General features: G+C 35.3%; 2 protein-coding genes across 4 annotated transcripts in view; one reads left to right on the plus strand and one right to left on the minus strand.

Annotated features, from left to right (window-relative positions):
* The window catches only part of NSUN7 (NOP2/Sun RNA methyltransferase family member 7), a 38195-nt gene extending 22410 nt beyond the window's left edge, over window positions 1-15785 (minus strand). The window contains exons 1-7 of one of the 2 annotated variants that reach the window (XM_036228012.1): window positions 15655-15785; window positions 14687-15082; window positions 8243-8301; window positions 7730-7860; window positions 4840-4992; window positions 4322-4505; window positions 2647-2857 (exon numbers count right to left, since the gene is read on the minus strand). In XM_036228012.1, the coding sequence (XP_036083905.1) occupies window positions 2647-2857; window positions 4322-4505; window positions 4840-4992; window positions 7730-7860; window positions 8243-8301; window positions 14687-14993 (1045 nt within the window). In that variant the 5' untranslated portion in view covers window positions 14994-15082; window positions 15655-15785. Of the gene's footprint in view, window positions 1-2646; window positions 2858-4321; window positions 4506-4839; window positions 4993-7729; window positions 7861-8242; window positions 8302-14686; window positions 15083-15400; window positions 15543-15654 lie in introns of those variants that run through there. The other variant, XM_036228010.1, reaches the window with a different exon arrangement.
* Window positions 15089-17576, plus strand: LOC118608686. 2 transcript variants are annotated; one of them, XM_036228013.1, is made up of 2 exons: window positions 15089-15765; window positions 16292-17576. In XM_036228013.1, exons 1-2 carry the CDS (start codon window positions 15230-15232, stop codon window positions 16383-16385), a joined length of 630 nt encoding a protein of 209 aa, XP_036083906.1. In that variant the 5' UTR covers window positions 15089-15229; the 3' UTR covers window positions 16386-17576. The 2 variants fall into 2 exon arrangements, with proteins under 2 accessions (XP_036083906.1, XP_036083907.1); XM_036228014.1 differs by having other exon boundaries at window positions 16295-17576.
* Window positions 17577-17817: the final 241 nt, after the last annotated feature.

Genomic DNA, 17817 nt, shown 5'->3' on the forward strand with positions numbered 1-17817 from the left:
CTATTTCTTCTTGTCAGTTTTGGTAAGTTGTGTTGTTCCAAGAATATGCCCATGTTATGTAAATGTTCAAGTTTGTTAGCATTAAATTGCTTTTCATTAAGTATCTGTAGCGATATCTCCTTACCTACTACTGGTCACAGAACTATTTTATGATCTTTTTCTTGATGAGTCAGATTAAGATCCTTTAACCATTTTTAGTTGTGATATTTGTCTTTTTATTATTGAGTTGTTATATATTCTAGATATGTCACTTATCAGAATATGATTAGCAAATATTTTCTCATTCTGTGAGTTGTCTTTTCACTTTTTGTGAGTTGTCTTTTCACTTTCTTAATAGTGACCTTTGGAGAACAAGCTTTTAACCTGAATGAAATCTACTTATGCTTTCCTTTTGTTGCTGTGCTTTCAGTGTTATACCCAAACAACCACTGCTAAATCCAAGGTAATGAAGATTTAACCCTGTGTTTTTCTTCAAGGAGCTTTATAGTTTTACTTCTTACACCTAGGTCTTTAATTTTGACTTAATTTACATGGTTCAAGGTAGGAGTCCAACTTCATTCTTTTGCAAGTGGCTATCCAGTTGTCCCAGCACCATTTGTGGTTCCTTCCTAATTGAGTGGCTTTAGTATATAACATATATGTTGCATATAACATACATGTGTTAATATGATATTCCAATTTCATATTCCAATATTCCAATTCCCTCCCCCCTGAACTATTAATTATACATTCTTTTATTATTTGTTAATTGTTACAAATGTTATAACACACACCATTAACTTAATAATTTACTTAAAAGTAGTAAATTATCATGGGCAAAACAAGGATGACAGAACACATTAATTCCTTCTATGTGTCATTATTGCAATTTTTTAAAATTACATATAACACATTTTTTTAACCCCACAAGACATTAGGCTATAATTTAGATTTACCTGTGTACTTACCTTTTCCATTGTTCTTCATCTCTCCCAGCATCTATGACTTTCTATATAATATTCCTTCTATTTAAACAATAATCTTTAGTATATCCTTTATTGTGTCTCCTGGTGACAAATTCTCAGATTTTGTCTGGAAATATCTTTATTTCATTTTATTTTAAAGGATATTTCTGCTAAGTATAAAAATCAAGCCTGGCAGTTTCTTTCATCACTATGAAGATATTGTACTATAGCAGGTTCTGTTGAAGTTAGTTTTCAGTTTTATTGTTATTCCATTGAGAGTAATACACATCATCTCCCTTGCTGCTTTGAATACTGCTCTTTGTCTTGGTTTTCAGTAATTATGCTATGATGTGCCTTGTATATTTTCTGAATATTTTTGCATATTTTCTGTATATTATTCTTTTTTGGAGTTCATAGAGCTTCTTAAATCTATGGCTTAATTTATTTTATTCATTTTGAAAAATTCCCAGCCTGAATTTCAAATATTATTTCCTCTCAATTTCTCTTCTCTTTTCTAGGTTCTCAATCACAATTGATACATGAAATCACTAGATCACTGCATCGCCTGTGTTTTATGATCTCTTCCATATTATTCACTCTTTTGTCTCCTAGTGCTTCAGTCTATATTTTTCTTCTGGCTAATTAGTTCACTTATTCTTTCTTTAGCTAATCTATTAAATCTATTTCTTAATTTCATTTATTGTATTTTTCAGTTCCAGAATTTTCTTTTGACTTTTTAAAAATTGTTTTCAGTTCTCTACTGAAATTCTAAAACTTGGCATTGTCTCTGCAGCACATTAATCATAGTTATTTTAAAGTCCATGTCTGATATCTCTACTATTTGGACCCACCATGGGCTTGCTTCTATTGCAATGTTATTCTCTTTATTTCAGTTATATCTTTTCTTCTTGTTTGTCTGGTTTTTTGTCTGAGTGCCAAAATTGCATTTGGAAAAACCGAATAGATAATATGAGACCTAAGATGATGTTATTTTCTTCCAGAGAGAATTTTCTTTTGCTTCTGGTAGGCAGCTAAATCTGAGCACTAGCAATCCCAGATCACTTTAATCCAATGCTAATTGAGATGATTGCCATTTGGGCTTTAATTCACTGGAGGACTGATCCAGGTTATACCACGTTTGTGCTCCACGTGAAATCCTGGGTATTTACCAGTCTAACTCTCCTAGTCAAGCCCTGAATTCTACTTTTTCTCTCCCTAGCCCTGTGAATCTGTCAAAAGTTTTTTTAGTTTTTCAGCCTCATTGAGCCTATAATAAGATGTTATCTTTAGTACCAGCATGATCCAATGAAAAACTTTTTAAAAATAAGAAGCCTAAGGGATTTAGCTTCTAATCCTAGATATTATCTTTGTCTCTTAAGCATTGCGATGACTGTGCTCTTACTTATTAAAAGATGATCATTTCTACCACCCGCTTTAACTAATTGTTTGAACCTAAAACTATATAGTAGCTAAATGTCAAAAATATACTAAAGTGCCAATATGTTCATTAATCTAAACTGAAGTTGTTTAACCAGTATTAAGCAATAAGGACAGACTGATATAATATGGATTAGTGAGGATTTTAAGAGTATAGATTTTATATATAATTTTACATCACTAAAAAATAACAAATTCAAACATTTTTAATATTTCTAAATCTTTCAAAACATTAATTATCAAACAAATAAATATTCATACATACTTTTACATCCCATTTTTGTAAAAAGGTTCTTCCGGTCAGGATGCTTAGCTTGTGATTGTACTCCACACACAAATATTTTTGAGGTATTATTATTTGTTAAGATTGACATATGGGCAACTGTATACCATGAACCAGTATTGACCATTAAGATATCATCATCCATATTTAATAAAGCCTTTACAGAATGAACAGCAAGACTTCGAGACTTGTCCTACAAGATAATGGTATGATTAGAATTTCAAAAGGTTTGACTAAAAGCATGAACTGATTTCTTTTTGCCTTAGCTGAAGAAAGTACTTGGAGGAATCTTGAAGACATACCCTAACCCATATTACTGTAAAACATCTTAATACATGTTAAAATACAATGTTAACAAACTGATATAAATTGATTTAAAAACAAAATACCTAACTTTATTTAGCCTAAATTATGACTGTTGTCATTTAACTTTTATGTAGTGATAAGGTAATGACAAAATCCCAAAAATATATGATTAATAGATTAGTGATCTCCTGCCTTAGCTCCCATTTTTATCCATTCATGAGAACCCACTCATCCGCTACTGCTATTCTTTCTTCCCCATTACAGTGTCATCTAAATTGCTGCTAGTTCACAGAAATTAAAAGCTTGCTGACAAGTGTATAAAAAGGGGCTAGACAGATGGGGATTCTGCAGTTGATCTCAGTTCTCAATAGGGTGTCACTATGACATAAAGCCAAGAGATTCTGCCAAAGAATATGGGTGCAGTGAAGGGATAAACCTTAGAAGACTAAGGTGAATGTTATAGGAATTGGAATCTAAGGACATAGAAATTAATTTAACTTAATTTTTGGACCTTATATCTTTCATTTTATTGAAACCACATTATACCTCACATTTTCTTCCTCATTGATAGACATTATATTCCTCTTACAATCAAAGCTGTAAGACTATATTAAAGAGATAATGGGAAAGTATTGCACACTGCATTTTCAAATGCAGGAAGGCACTAGCATCTTCTCCAGAGATGGAAGAAAGAAAAGGTATTCTTGTATCTTCTCTTGAATCTTCCCTTGGGAGAGAAAAATATAGCTGCCAGGAACACAAGTCTCCCATCAATGAAATTTGGGGAGAATAGGTTTTTTACAACTTCACATGAGACAAAGATGCCAAAGTATGATAAGAACACTGCTTGTAGAAATATTAACTTTATTCAAGGTAAAAATGAGACTGTATAAACTTCCCTGATAATCTATAAAAAATATTGTGCTGGCTGGAAAATTACTGTTTGGCTATGTCCATGGGAACATAGGCTGTCATCCATAGGAACATAACATTCTAAACAAGCTTTCTGCTTCTGTAACCCCGTTTACACACCTGACCTGTGAGTTGTCAAGTAGTGAATAGAAGAAAGATAGCCCTTTGTGTTCAGACAGAATGAAGAAAGGGATTTTGGGCTTAAAAACCCATTACCTCTACATTTCGGGGCTGCTTAATTTGGGGTCCGCGTACCCCTGGCAGACCCAGCTGGCTGAATAAAGAGTGTTTCCTATAACTTACTGAGCTCTGGTGGTCCATGTGTCTTTTGGGGGCTGGTGGCTACAACAATATAATCAGTGTGTTAGAGTTTAAGTGGAGGGATTCTTTGGGTAAGTAGGATTATTGAAAATCACAATGAATGTAAATGTTAGCTTACCTGAAATATCAGTTTATAATCTTTAAAAAGATCTATATTTACAAGATCATTTTTAAGATGAGATGGAAAAATTAAGACATCATAGCAATGTTGGTCCACAGCAAAGACTTTATCATCAATATGCAGTACAGATTTGACTTTATTATAGCCTTTTTTCTTCAAACTATGATAAACTTCTTCAGGGCTATAAATATACAATATTAGGTTGTAATTACAAATACATTAAAAATGTATTTAACACTAGCATCATTTTCCTACAATAAAAATGTCACTGCATATAGTGCATGTAATGGAACTTACAATTTTAGCCAATAGTGAGTTAAAAAATCAAAACAGAAAAGTTAACATAGTTATGTAATTACTTTTGGTAATCTGGTGGTAAGATCTTGGCTAAATTATAGTTCTCCAATACTCCCCCAGATGTGCCCCCACCCATTAAAAAGGTAATATTTCTTACCACATTATTTTGAAAGGTTAGCAATTTGAAATATGAATAAAGAATTTGATTAAACTCTTACCTAATTTTACAAGTATTTATCCAAGCATAAAGTGGTAAAGTGGAGGCTCTTAGTTCCTGGTTCCTAACTGTTTCTGGAAGAATGTTGTAAATTGAAAGGGCATCATGTTTGATTCGACATCTTGCCAATGCCGCAGCCAATTTTGTCTTAAAACTAGAGAAAGAAAATCCATTCTTGGTAACACTGCATTCAAGACTGAAATATTCCACTAAAAATATTAGCAAATTAAATATTAACAGATTTCAATTGTTAACAAGCCTTTAGTCATTCTATTTCAAATCTTAGTAGTCTAAAATAAAAATGTGCCATATTTGAAAATAGAAATCTAATAATCCTGTTTCCTTTATTTTTGGTTTTTGCTGCCCCTGTATAGTTGTGCATCTTCTCAGATATTTATATCAATTGCGGACTGACAGATCTGATGTAGTAAAAGAGATAGGATTTAGAGTCAGACAAATCTGAAGTTAAATTTAGGTTCTGTCAATTACTAGCTGTGTGACTTCAAGATGGCAACAGTGTAGTCTTGATAAGATTAAAGAACTTTCATGAAACTGTATCAACCTTTTTCCAGTACTGATAATCTCATGCCTCAAAGTTCCAAATAACAGAAAGGAAAAACAAGAATTGGTTAGCATCGCCATGAAGACCCAATCATTTTTCTTGATCTCATAGCCCAAATTTTTTTAAATGAGAATATAGGACTTACTCAACCCATATTTTATCATTTTCACATTAGAAATCTAATTGAATAATAAATCTCAAGGACAATCTTGACTGAGAAATGGAAAAGAGATGCCACAAGAGTCAAGTACAATCAGAGTGGTGTATGTGGCTGCTGAAAACCTAACAAAATCAACCTTATTATCTATCTACTCAGTAGAATGAGAATTTTTCACCTAAGAATATGTGAATATGCATACTTGTATGAGAGAATGGAGAGTGGGGAGGAGAAGGAAGGAGGGAGAGAATGAACATAGGGGTGCTTGGGAAGGATAGGAAAGGGTTATCAAACATTAAGCCTTCGAGGGCTACAATAAAATAAGATTTGTGCAGTGCTATGTCCTAATGTCCCAGAATTACAGCAAGGAATACTAAAAACAATTACATAATACATTAACGCACATCAAAGAATAAATTAATACAAAGGAGGTGAGTTACTGTTCTATATTATACACTAGTACAAGCTATTTTTGATTCGACAGTCTTTCCAAATACGTAGTTCAAAGTTACCATAATTAATGCTACTGACTGAATTATTTAATTAGGAAATAGATTAGTGTATGAAGCCTAGAAAAATATACATGTTGTGTATACGGGTTGAGTACAAGAAAAAATAATTTTCAAAATTTCCAGATAGCAAACATTTCAAACTGTGAATTTTATTATAATTTAATCACACAAAAATAAAGTATATATACATTTATAAAGATTTTTATATAAATATACAATATCAGATTGAAGACAAAGGTCAAATCTAAATGCTATTAGGATAACCAGACATATTACTTGTGTAAATGAAATATCCCGTGGTTACTAAAAAAGCTTCTTCTATAGCTGTAAGGCAGACTGCAATGATAAAAATGGAAGCAAAAATAGGCTTTTCCAACATTCCTGATCCAGAAGTCCATCTCCTGTTATAATTTAAATGTTAGCATAGAAAGTTGTTCGATTATCTTTTACCAGCATTCCTGTTGTACATATAGCCAGAGCGTTCTTTTTGTATGTTAAATTGTGGTTATGTAATTCGTAAGCTTAAACATCTCCCAAATATCTCATGGCTACAACTGACATGGGATATGACTGAGTCATACCTTTAATCTTCCAGAGTACTTCAGCCAAGCCTCACTATCCTAAGTAGAAAGAGTAATAGCATATAAATGGTTAAAGCTTGGGCACTGGAGTCAGCCTTCCTGAAATTTAAATTCTGGCTACTCCCCTTTCTAGGTCTATGGCATTAGATAGGTTCCTTTCTGTGCTTCAATTTTCCCAGGTGTAAAAATACGGGTTGGTAACAGTATCAACCTCATAAGGCTGTTATGTAAAGAGCTTCTTGTAACAGTAATTAATACATATCAAGTGCTCAATAAATGTAAACTATTAACATTACTCCATTACTTGAGTCCTCTGGTCTGAGCCTTCAATGATTTAAATGAAACTACTTGAATTTCCCATAACAATACAAAATTCGATATCCTACTGACAACTGTTTCAAATTATTCACTGGGTAAAAGTCTTCCTACAATATTGTTGTTGTTGCTATATTGTGAGTTCCATTAAGCAACAGCATAATAACAAAAGCTCTAACAACAGTAGCGCTTAACATTCATTGACCATTCACTATGTGTTTGGCTCTAACCTAAGCATTTTACATACATTAATTTAGTTAGTTCTCTCCACCAATTTTAATTGTTATCACCATAGTAGGTTTCTGCTGATATTTAGGATAAACGACAAAACAATATTAAAACATTAGTTTGTCCTTAACTAAACAAAAGTTTTCAATTTGGCAAAGCAGTGGGTTCTTATCTACTTTTGGAATTTTCTCATTTGATACATTTTTTAAAAAAAGAGCTGTAAACAAAGCCAAGTAAATAATGGTTGTTTCAAATGAAGTTTAATTTCTGTATGTGCTAAAATTACTAGGAATTTTTCATAATTTTCCAAATACTTCCAAGTTGAATCTTGCAATTCAAGATTTCAAAAATGATTTGATTTTAAACAGAATATTTAACCTGTTCACAACTATAAAGGAACTTAAGAAACTTATGAACCTTTATGTTGTTCTCTATAACTTTTACCACTTACCTACACATTATACTGCATAGAATTTTACCAATGAAAATACTAATAATGATTTCATATAAAACATCCTTTTCACTTTTATAGTTACCTGTTAAGAAGGTTCTCTACTTCTTGAACTTCTGCTACAGACTCTTCATTATCAGAAAGAAAACGAGCTTGAAATTTTCTATCTTGAAAATCATACAGCATCACAATAATTAGACTGCTCAAATGATCTGGCTACCAAGGGGAAACACACATGAAGAAAAGTATGCAAACAATATCAAATAGCAATAATTTCCATTTCATTATTTTCATAAGAGAGCCAGGAATATGACTATTTTTACATAGTCTGGTTGGATCGAGAGATAAATACTTCAAAACAGAAAAAAAAAGTCCAGTAAAAAATTAACCTTTCAAAAAAGACAATTTTGGGTATGTTCATCAAAATGAAAGGACTAAAGTCAGTCTTAGAAGTATTACAAGTAGGAAAGAGTTAAGGATATATTTTGAAGAAGTTTCAGCATTAAGCAAATTAGTTATGACTTAAATCTGAAGGCTTTTTAGTACTTTCTAAATAACAATCATGAGACAGCTAATGATGTAAAAGTTGTCTACTTACTATTGTGGTACTTGGGAAGATATAGCTATCTATTAATATAGTTTCTAAAATATCTTGATCTGCAAGACAAGAAAAATGTCTGTTACTGAATATACCAAAGCTGAAAATAAAAACTTTGGAATCAAACTACACTTTAGACAATATCATAAAAACACTTTTACTTTCATATCTGAAATATACCTCGATTCTTCAAAAAGCTTTAAATTGTAATGACATTAAATATTTGTAATCTTTATAAATCCTAGATCCTAATGACCCATGCTCCACCTGGAATCATAGTCAAAGGCACATTATCTGAATAGTTCAAGTATTAATAAAGAAATTCCAACCTTTATGTCTTTTGAAAAATATCAAAACAAATCTAATTCATAATGTCTTATCTTTTTTATGTGTTACTGGATACAACTTGCTAATATTTTATTTAGGATTTTTGCTCTATGTTTATGCTCATGAGAGATGTTGATCTATAATTCTTTTCTTGTAGTATCCTTGTCAATGTTGGAATTAGTGTTATGCTGGCCTTATAAAATGAGTGGGAAAAGTTCTATACTCTTGAAGAGTTTATGTTACATTGGTATTATTTCTTAGTTTGTAAAACTCACTACTGAAGACACTGATAAGATGACATTTAATCTAAGACCCAAATGACAATGAGCTAATAATTTGCCATGTAAAAAGCATTCCAAGCAGAGGGATAATTGCAAAGGTACTAAGTAGAAGCAAATAAATATACTTAAAAATCTCCACAGGATACAAGTATTCCTTTTGTTATAACTACTTAAGCTATATATACATCACATAACAAATGCTTTAATCAGTGGAACAGTGAGCTAGGCTAGCTTTGATTCATTCAACATTTATGGGACACCTACCATATGCACATTCAATTTCAGTTTTGATTTAGGGGATGGGAAAACTAAGAAGTGACTAACTTGTGAGCACAGACTCCAGTTTTCATAGGAAGTCCTTTGGGAATCATTATCCATATTTTAGCTACCAATTATGGCTATATTGTACAAGATAATATCCCCATTTCACTTAGAAGGAAAATGAAGTTTAAAGTTTCATACCCTTAGTACTTGCAAACCGATTCCTATCTACTTCATAGTTTCTCAGCATGAGTCCCAATTTTGTCACAGTATATAGAGTCATTATAAGAATGAAAGACTTCTAAGATAGCAGACCTGCACAGGCTGTAGAACTTTGAGCAATGGAGAGGCAGAATGAATGAAAAGAAAAGAAAACACGATTTTGTCAACACTGCATTTTTTCCTCCTCAGATTCTTGTCAAATATCATCTTTGGGCTGCCTTTGATATTGTACAGAATGAATTATTTTTGTATATGTACAATTTCACATAGTAATATCCACATTAATAACAGTTACATACTCTCAATAGTACTTTCTATATGCTAGACATTGTTCCAAGTGCTTTCCATACATTAATTCATTTAACTCTCAAAACAACCCTATGATTTAGGTATCATCATTAACCCATTTTACAGATTAGGAAATGAGGCACAGAATGGTGAAGTAAGATGTTTATAGTAACACAGCAAGTTTCAGATTAGTGGTTCAAATCCAGACAATCTGGCACCAAAGCGCATGCTCTTCATAACACAGTGCTGCCTTTCCTTATCTTACTTTTCTAAGAAACCAGAGCGGCTAAATAAAAACACTGCTGATGCCTGATCTGGGTAATCAGGACTTACCTGAAGATCATAAATCTTGGCTCCATAGCTCCAATTTCCCTTGTCCCCCCCCCCTTCTCTTTATTCTGTTGAAGGGAACTCTTAAATCCCGTTCCTCATGTTTTCAATGTGGAAGGCCTTCCCTAGAAAAATATTGCTGGACTCTTCCATCCCCTTACCACTCTCTATGAAAGGAAAATTGTGTTTGATTGGTGAAACTGGAAAAAGGGACTAGAGCACCTCTCACCTTCCTCCCTCCCTCTTTCCCTCTCTTCCTTTCTCTCTCCCATCCATCTACTCCCCTTCTGCCAGCATATCTGCAGGAGGGATATGTGCCTTGTGCAAGTTGGGGTGAAGGGGTTTGCACTTCTTCAGCTGAGCCTTGTCAGCGGTCTCCAAGCTTTCTGGCACCAGGGACCAGTGCTCCTATGAGAATCTAATGTCTGATGATCTGAGGTACACCTGAGGAGATGATGCTAGTGCTGGGAAACAGCTGCAAATACAGATGAAGCTACACTTGCTCACCAGCTGCTCATTTCCTGCTGTGCAGCAGTTCCTAACGGGCCTGAGGCCCCAGCGCTGGGAACCCCTGGATTAGATGGAAGTCTCTAATTCAGGTGTAAAGTATTTGCAAGCCACTTGATTGGAGATTTAAAGCCTTATCCCCAAACATCTTTTTCCTCTCTCAACTGGTTCCAAATACAAGTATTTGGAAGGGAGAGTGCTATTTATAGGACCCCTAAAACTCACATAGTCCACCTGGTCATCCCTTCCATTCTGGAAAAAAAAAAAAAAGGAAGATGTTTCTTCTTTTGACTCTTCCCTAGGTTCTCCCTATTTTTATTATGTATTCATAATATCCTTCATAGGAGGGACCTCTAGAACCTTCACTTCAAGAATGTCAAAGCCCTCCTATGATTGTAAGACATAGATAGGGTTTTATAGGTACAGAAGGAGGGAACTAACAAAATTATTCAAGTCTTTTTGGCAAAATTAGTAAGAGCCACTAACATTTTTGAAAGATCTGAGAGAAGTAAATACCAGGGAAAAGAAACTGGCATCACCAAATATGAAATCATTATACGGTTAAAATGGAACAATGTAGAAACATTAAAAAAAAACAACTAGAATTAGGCATGAGATTGCTATCCTACCACCATTTCAAACAGATACAACACTTTCTCTTTTTATTCTTCCTGCTCAGTACTTCAGGTGCATCATTTAATATCTTCTTCAGCTTCCCTCAAATTTTCACCTGCAAAATGAGAATCCTCCATCTCAAGGGACTGGTATATCAAATGATATAAATTGTTTTGTGAATTACAAAGAGCTGTGTAAATATAAGTTATTATTGTCATTCAAGAAAATTGCTTTTAACCTCTTAGATGACAACCAGAGCCAAAGAGGTTATTGATCTAGATCATTTTTCTAATGATTCACTGTGCAATCGAGAATTAACTCAGCAGGCCCAGGTGGCCAAACCTCGCACATTCCAAAAAACAGTTTTGCCCTTGACTGAGATATAACCTCTATAAACCCTTAGAATATCTTGCCATTTGATACAAGTCCTTTTCACCTAGAGCCTTGGGCAACGTGGTATAAGTCTGACTTCAGGAAAAAGAGATTTAAGGTCAGCCACAGGGCTCTCCTTGTTTTTACATGACTGACCCTCAACAAAAACCCTAGACAGCAGCTTGGGTGAGCTTCCCTGGTTGGCAATATTTGTGTTGTCATATATTATTGCTGGGAGAATTAAGCACCATCCATATAACTCCATTGAGAAGAGACAATAGGAAGCTTGAATCTGGTCTCTCCTGGACTCTACCATGTATACCCTTTCCTGGTGCTGATTTACTTTCTAATCTTTCATGTGATAACCATGAGTATAACATCTTTGCTGAGTTCTATGAGTCCTTGTGAAATCATTGACCCTAAGGGTGTCTTAGAGACTCCCGACTACAATTACTAAATCCTAAAACCATAACCAAACCATACATTAAGCATTTACAAGGTTTTTCACTGACGGGTTAGATGATTCTGAAATGACCAGGTTAATGCCACAGCCAGTTCCTGGGACTGAATGTTCACCAATTACCACATACAACTAGATAGGTTAGAGAAAGAATTAGGCCAGGATAAGATAAACAATTTCAAGGACATCTCTTTCCTCAAGTTTTTTTATTTTTTCCTTTATTTGTTGTTCATAATTTATTTTTTTAAAAATCCTTTTGCCAGTTTTTTTTTTAATATTTAGTATTCCTTGAAACTTCCAGAGATTCTTTGAAAAAATAAATTAGCTGCTAGTACTTTACTTCTTTACAGAAGTCAAATAGGAATAAGCTACTCTTCATTACTTCCTTTAGCAGAAAATTGACCTTGCGGCTATTTAGTAAAACAGGAGTAATGGCTGTCTTTACTTCAAAAAACATTATACTGAGCCCTTTAAACCTTTAAAAGGTTAATCAGATAAATATGCTCTCTGCTTTCAAAGAGCATATAAACAAAGAAGGACATCAACAAAGGAGCAAACAATAAGAGTGAAAAACATAAAACACAACTAAAGGAATATACTTAACACTTGTATTAAATAAGAATTTTTTTGTCATTTTTTTTCCCCTTGGATTTCCTAAAAAAAATATATGGTAATATGATCAAATTACCTGTTCACAAAATCACCAATAAAAGGGACCATTACCTAAGCTCTCTTTAACTTGTACATTAACCTTTTCAGCTTTACTGCTCCTAAAAAAACCTGAGGAAAGAAATCTTGAGTTTTTTTTCCTGAACAGTGATTCTCTGAACTTATACTGTATAAGCCAAATGTGAGTTAACAAAACATCGTGTGAAAATATTGATAAAACACTAATAAATGCAGAAAGTAAATATGAAATAAATGAGATCCTCCAATATTTTAAAGCAAAATATCAGGCTCTTAATTATTTTGGAAAACCACTGCATTTAGGAATTCTGGTTTTATTCCATTTGAACATTCAGATGTCATACAGATAATTTAAGCAATATATTATTCTTGTAAGAAAGTATCTGTACCAAGTAAACACCAAAGCCAACTTATTTTAGAATTGGAAGTTATAAAAATGAACATTTCAAACACAAGCAGGTTTGTAAAGGCAATAATTTATCTAAATGGGATTTTCTGGGTCATTGAAAAATATGAAGTAGTAATAAGACCCTTTCATAAAACAAAAATAAAGATTGAGAGAAAGAAAAAGGTAAATCTACTACACACATGACCATAGCATAACCATCTAGTTAGTACATAATTTTTCATAAAATAATTTCAAGCTTTTAGAATTGATTTCTAAAGGTAAGATTCAATATTATATTAAGAAAACAAATTGTCTATAATAGAGTTTTGGCATTAACATTAAATACCAACTAATCAACATATATGCCCAGTCTGCATTTCATTGTTGCAAGGAGAAATAGAAATCTGTTCATTTGACTGATTATTTAAAGTGCAACACTTTGGTTGGTCTTTAAAACTACATTTTTTAAAGAGGGTGTACAGAAGGAATGAAACAATCTGAAAGATTAAATTGGAGGAGGAAAAATGATTAAAACAGATTTTAAAAGAAAAAAAAATCACAAGCCAAAGAAAACAAAGAAAACTGAAGAGAAGTTGCCTCTTAACATAAAACAAAGTTTTCTGTTAACGAATTCCTGGCTTCAGAATTTACATCATCTCTGCAGATAACCAAAAATATAAATCATGTCTAAGAAACTAATGGGACATTTGAATTCAACTGAACAACTGTTACCTACCTATGTGCAAGGATGGGCGAGGCCCAGTAAGTACTAATACTAAAAATATATATGCAAATGAGTGTTGCCCTTTCAAGGTGTTTCTTTAGAAGCCATATGCTCATTTTAATATGCTGCTAATACTCCAAACATTTCTGGATCTTCTTTTTAGAACTATATTGAGTCAGTTTACAAACTAATATGAACTTTATGATTTAAATTATAGTACACTGTACTATATTATACTAATATAGTATAATTATAGCTAGTACAAAAACAAATGTCCCCAGGCCATGTTACTGCTTGCTCTTAGAAAAATATTTGGTTCTACCCTAGGGTCAGCTCCACACTCAGAAGCTATTAATTAACCTATCATTATGGGACTCGGAAACATTGCATCTCAAATCATAGAAGCAAATCAGAAAGGGGAATTTATGAAAGTTTGGAGGAATAAATTCACGAGCTCCCAAAATTAAAGCTAATGGCTATGAATGGGATCGTCTTTATTGAGGTTGATTTAATTTTGTTATTTTAAATATATTGCACCTTTTCTTTGTATGCCATCTGTTTCTCTCCCCCGCCCCTTTACTGGTTTTTATATCTGTGAAAGTTCACACACTAAAATACAAAATGTAAATATAGAGAATGGAAAATAACCCAAGGACAGAGAGATAAACTGTAATTGGATACTTCAATGGATTCTTGTACTTCGTGCTAATGGAATTGTTTCCTTGTTCAATTTAATGGCTGTGAATTACATCTAAGAACAAGGCACTGTGCTAAGCAAAATCTACAGTGAAAACCAGTTCTGGCTTGAAAGAGCTTGTTTCACTGGAACTCTCCTAATTCCTTTACATTTGCAACTGGCCAAAGATATGCATATGCCTAAAAACAAAATATGATGTGTAAGACGGGACGGAAAGAGGGGACTGCATTCCACAAATCCTCTCATTTTCGCTTTGTGCTGATCTTCAAGACTGGTACTACTCACATTTCAGGGCACTGAAAGCCAACTCATAGGACAAACGTTGCAAGGACTCATCCTCAGACTCAGACGAGGACCGCAGGGGTTCATTCCCATACTTTATTAAGACTTTCTCTGGTGACTTTTCGATTCGAATACCCTGAAAAATGTTTGCTGCCATGACGTAAACAGAGTCCGGATAACCAGTTTTTTCGAGTACACCAGGTGAGTTTTTTTCGCTGGATGCTGCGTCATCTGACAGTGCCAGGGAAGCGAGTTTGGAGATCTCTGTATTTTCTTTGGAAAATTGTAGTTCATTGGTGGAGTTTAACATGTTTGCCCTTTGACTCGTCGGTAACTCAAGCTTGAATTACAATTCAGATGTTCCAGGAAATGGTTTTCCTTGTACCGTAAGCATCGTCTCTGTTCAAAGAAAAGGTTATCTCAGTAAATCACTATTTCCGCAGGACCACACCTGGTGGCCCACTCTACTGTGGCCTTACCGACTAAGAGGTGGCATTTACTGGCCCATATCACCATTAAATACTTTGAGCAGCTGGACAAGCCCCAATGAAACCTCCACACATTCAAAAAGGAAGAGAGGTGGAGACGGCTGGGGATCGTCTCCGAGCGACGGTGGACGCTTCTTCCCCGGCCGGTTTGGGGGCAGAGCTCCTCAGTGAGCCACGTTTTCGGCTCCACGGGCGTCCCTTCCACGGGTTCCCACGAATCCTCCCTTACCCCAGAGGCCGGATGTTTCCCGGGGCTTTGGGGACGGAGACGCGGCGGCCGCTGCACCTCAGGCACCGAAGGCTGGTGTCTGAAACAGTGCCCTCGGGAGCCCCGGGATGGCAGAGCGGCGACGGCGACCAGCTAAGGCCGTTTGGCTCAAATGCAGCCTCACCCGCCCGCCGGGTTCGGGGCGGGGGACCGGGGTGGGGGTGGGGGCGGCCTCCGGCGCTCCCTTCGCTCCGGTGCCCGGAAGGAGGACTCGCCTCAGGGCTTCGCCAGGCCACGCGCCGTCCCTCGCCGCGGACGCGGCAGCGGAGCCGGGCGGCGCGAGGTGGAACGCGGGGCCGGGGGACGCGCGCAGGCCGCCGCCGAAGGTAGGCCCCTTAAGTCTCCGGCAGCTCCAGCCCCGCCCGGTGCCCGGGTCTCTATGGCAACGGAGAGCCCAGCGGATGCCGCCCGAAGGCTGGTCACGCGGGATTTGGCCGGTGCCGCCTCTCCCTGCGCGAGTTGCTGGTCCTCTCTTTTGGAGATACCTGTGCTAGCGCCCTTTGTCCGCGTAGTCTAAGACCGTTTGTACTGCAGTATCGCACGGTCCGGAGGGTCCTCGACTTCCCCAGAATCACAGTGGTCCCTCTTTCCCGACACATCCCCTACGTTCTCCTTGAAAGCCAGAATCTTTTTTTTACCTCTGACAACGCCTAACTTAGCAGGTTTAGCGGGGGGCACAGGAAATGTCAAAACAGATGAGAATAGAAGTATTGAAGAAAAGAGAAAAATAAAAAGACCAGCCTACTTTATTTCCGTATTTTTTAGAACAATAAATTTCATATTAGACAGACTCTTTAGGGGTAAGTTGTTTAAAGATCTTTGCTCATTTAAGACCGCATTCTTCCTTTCCAGCAGCTGCTCGCGAAGAATGGCGTTGCTGAAATGGAGCTGCAAAAAATCGAATTCTCCCCACCCTCCAAATTATAGAATGGAACTGGGAACGTAAACCTCCCCGAAAAGTTTTAATATGGCTAATTTTTGAGAGCCCTAGAGCGAAGTCTGCATCAAAGAAAAATCCGCTGTGTTCATTCTTAAACGTAGTGGAAAAAATGCTTTATTAATTTCTGGAATAACCAAATTACTAAAATGTAAGTTTTCTATTGAGTTTATGTGCATTTTAAACACTTCATTAATGGCCTTTTTAAACCTGTTTTGTTATTTTCAAAGTTTATGTTCAAAAACTGAAAAGGAAAAGAAAACATTGCCCTTTTTTTTCTATTGCCACTTTGAAACTTCTCCAGTAAATTTCAGTAGATGTGATAGTCTAATGATTTTAATACCAGTAGGAATATCTAGAGACTGTTTGCATGCACACTAATTTCTCTTACAGTAAAATTCAAGGAATTAATGCAAATGTGAATACATGAAGGTCGTGTAATGAAATGTAACATGTATATACAGGCATTTCTTGCCTGATCGAGAAAAACTTTTTGTAAAACAGAATTGGGCATTGGATTATAGAAGAAATTGGACAAATTATGTTTCAAGTTTTAAGTGAAAAAAAAACATTAAAATCTTCAAAATCTATAAAATAGATGTTAATGTGTATTTAAAAGGAAAAATTCTGCTAGATACTTGGTCTCCATTTTCTCCATAAGGCAAAAGGAACTAAAGACCTCAAGTTGAATGAAGTTCTCAATTTTGGACTTAGATCAAAGTCATAGGAGAAGCTTGCCAAGTACAAGCCCCAAATTTAGCAAAAAGCATGCCAAATATAGTTAAATCCAACTACTTTGCAGAAGTGGTCCAATTTGGAAAATAAACATAATTTACATATACACTAAGATCAGTTATGGTCACTCAGGGCTTCTAAATTGTGTTCTCTAGTAGTCCTTCCCTCAATGTGTTAAATAGGAAGGGACAGACTTTGACATTTGATAACTTACATCTGTGTAATCTTAGGCAAGTCCTTAACATCCTTGGCCTCAGTTTCTGCATCTGTAAGGTGGACATAGCACAGTAGTCCCCCCTTATCCATAGAGGGTATATTCTAAGACTCACAGTGGGTGCCTGAAACATATAGTACTAAATCATTTTTTTCTGTTTGTGTCTTCCACTCACAAATGTAGTGCCTTTTCCACCTTAATTAATTATTTATCATTCACTGTGGCCATAACTTTTGCAGTTTGAGGTATGACAGCAAACTAGCACATATTTCCTTTTCCATTTTCACAATTTCATGGATAGAAGATTCGTTTTTATCATAAAGCTTAGCAACCTCAACCTATGATTTTTTTCCACTCCTTATCAAGTCAAAGAACTTTCAACTTTTCACTTGAAGGAAGCACATTATGCCCTTTGGCATGTCTGAATTACCAGCATCACTATTCTTGTGTTTTTCTTTATATTATTAAGGAAAATAAGGGTTACTTGAACAC

The sequence above is a fragment of the Rousettus aegyptiacus genome, unplaced genomic scaffold, assembly GCF_014176215.1.
Source record: "Rousettus aegyptiacus isolate mRouAeg1 unplaced genomic scaffold, mRouAeg1.p scaffold_m13_p_10, whole genome shotgun sequence".
NCBI classification, from domain to species: Eukaryota; Metazoa; Chordata; class Mammalia; order Chiroptera; family Pteropodidae; genus Rousettus; species Rousettus aegyptiacus.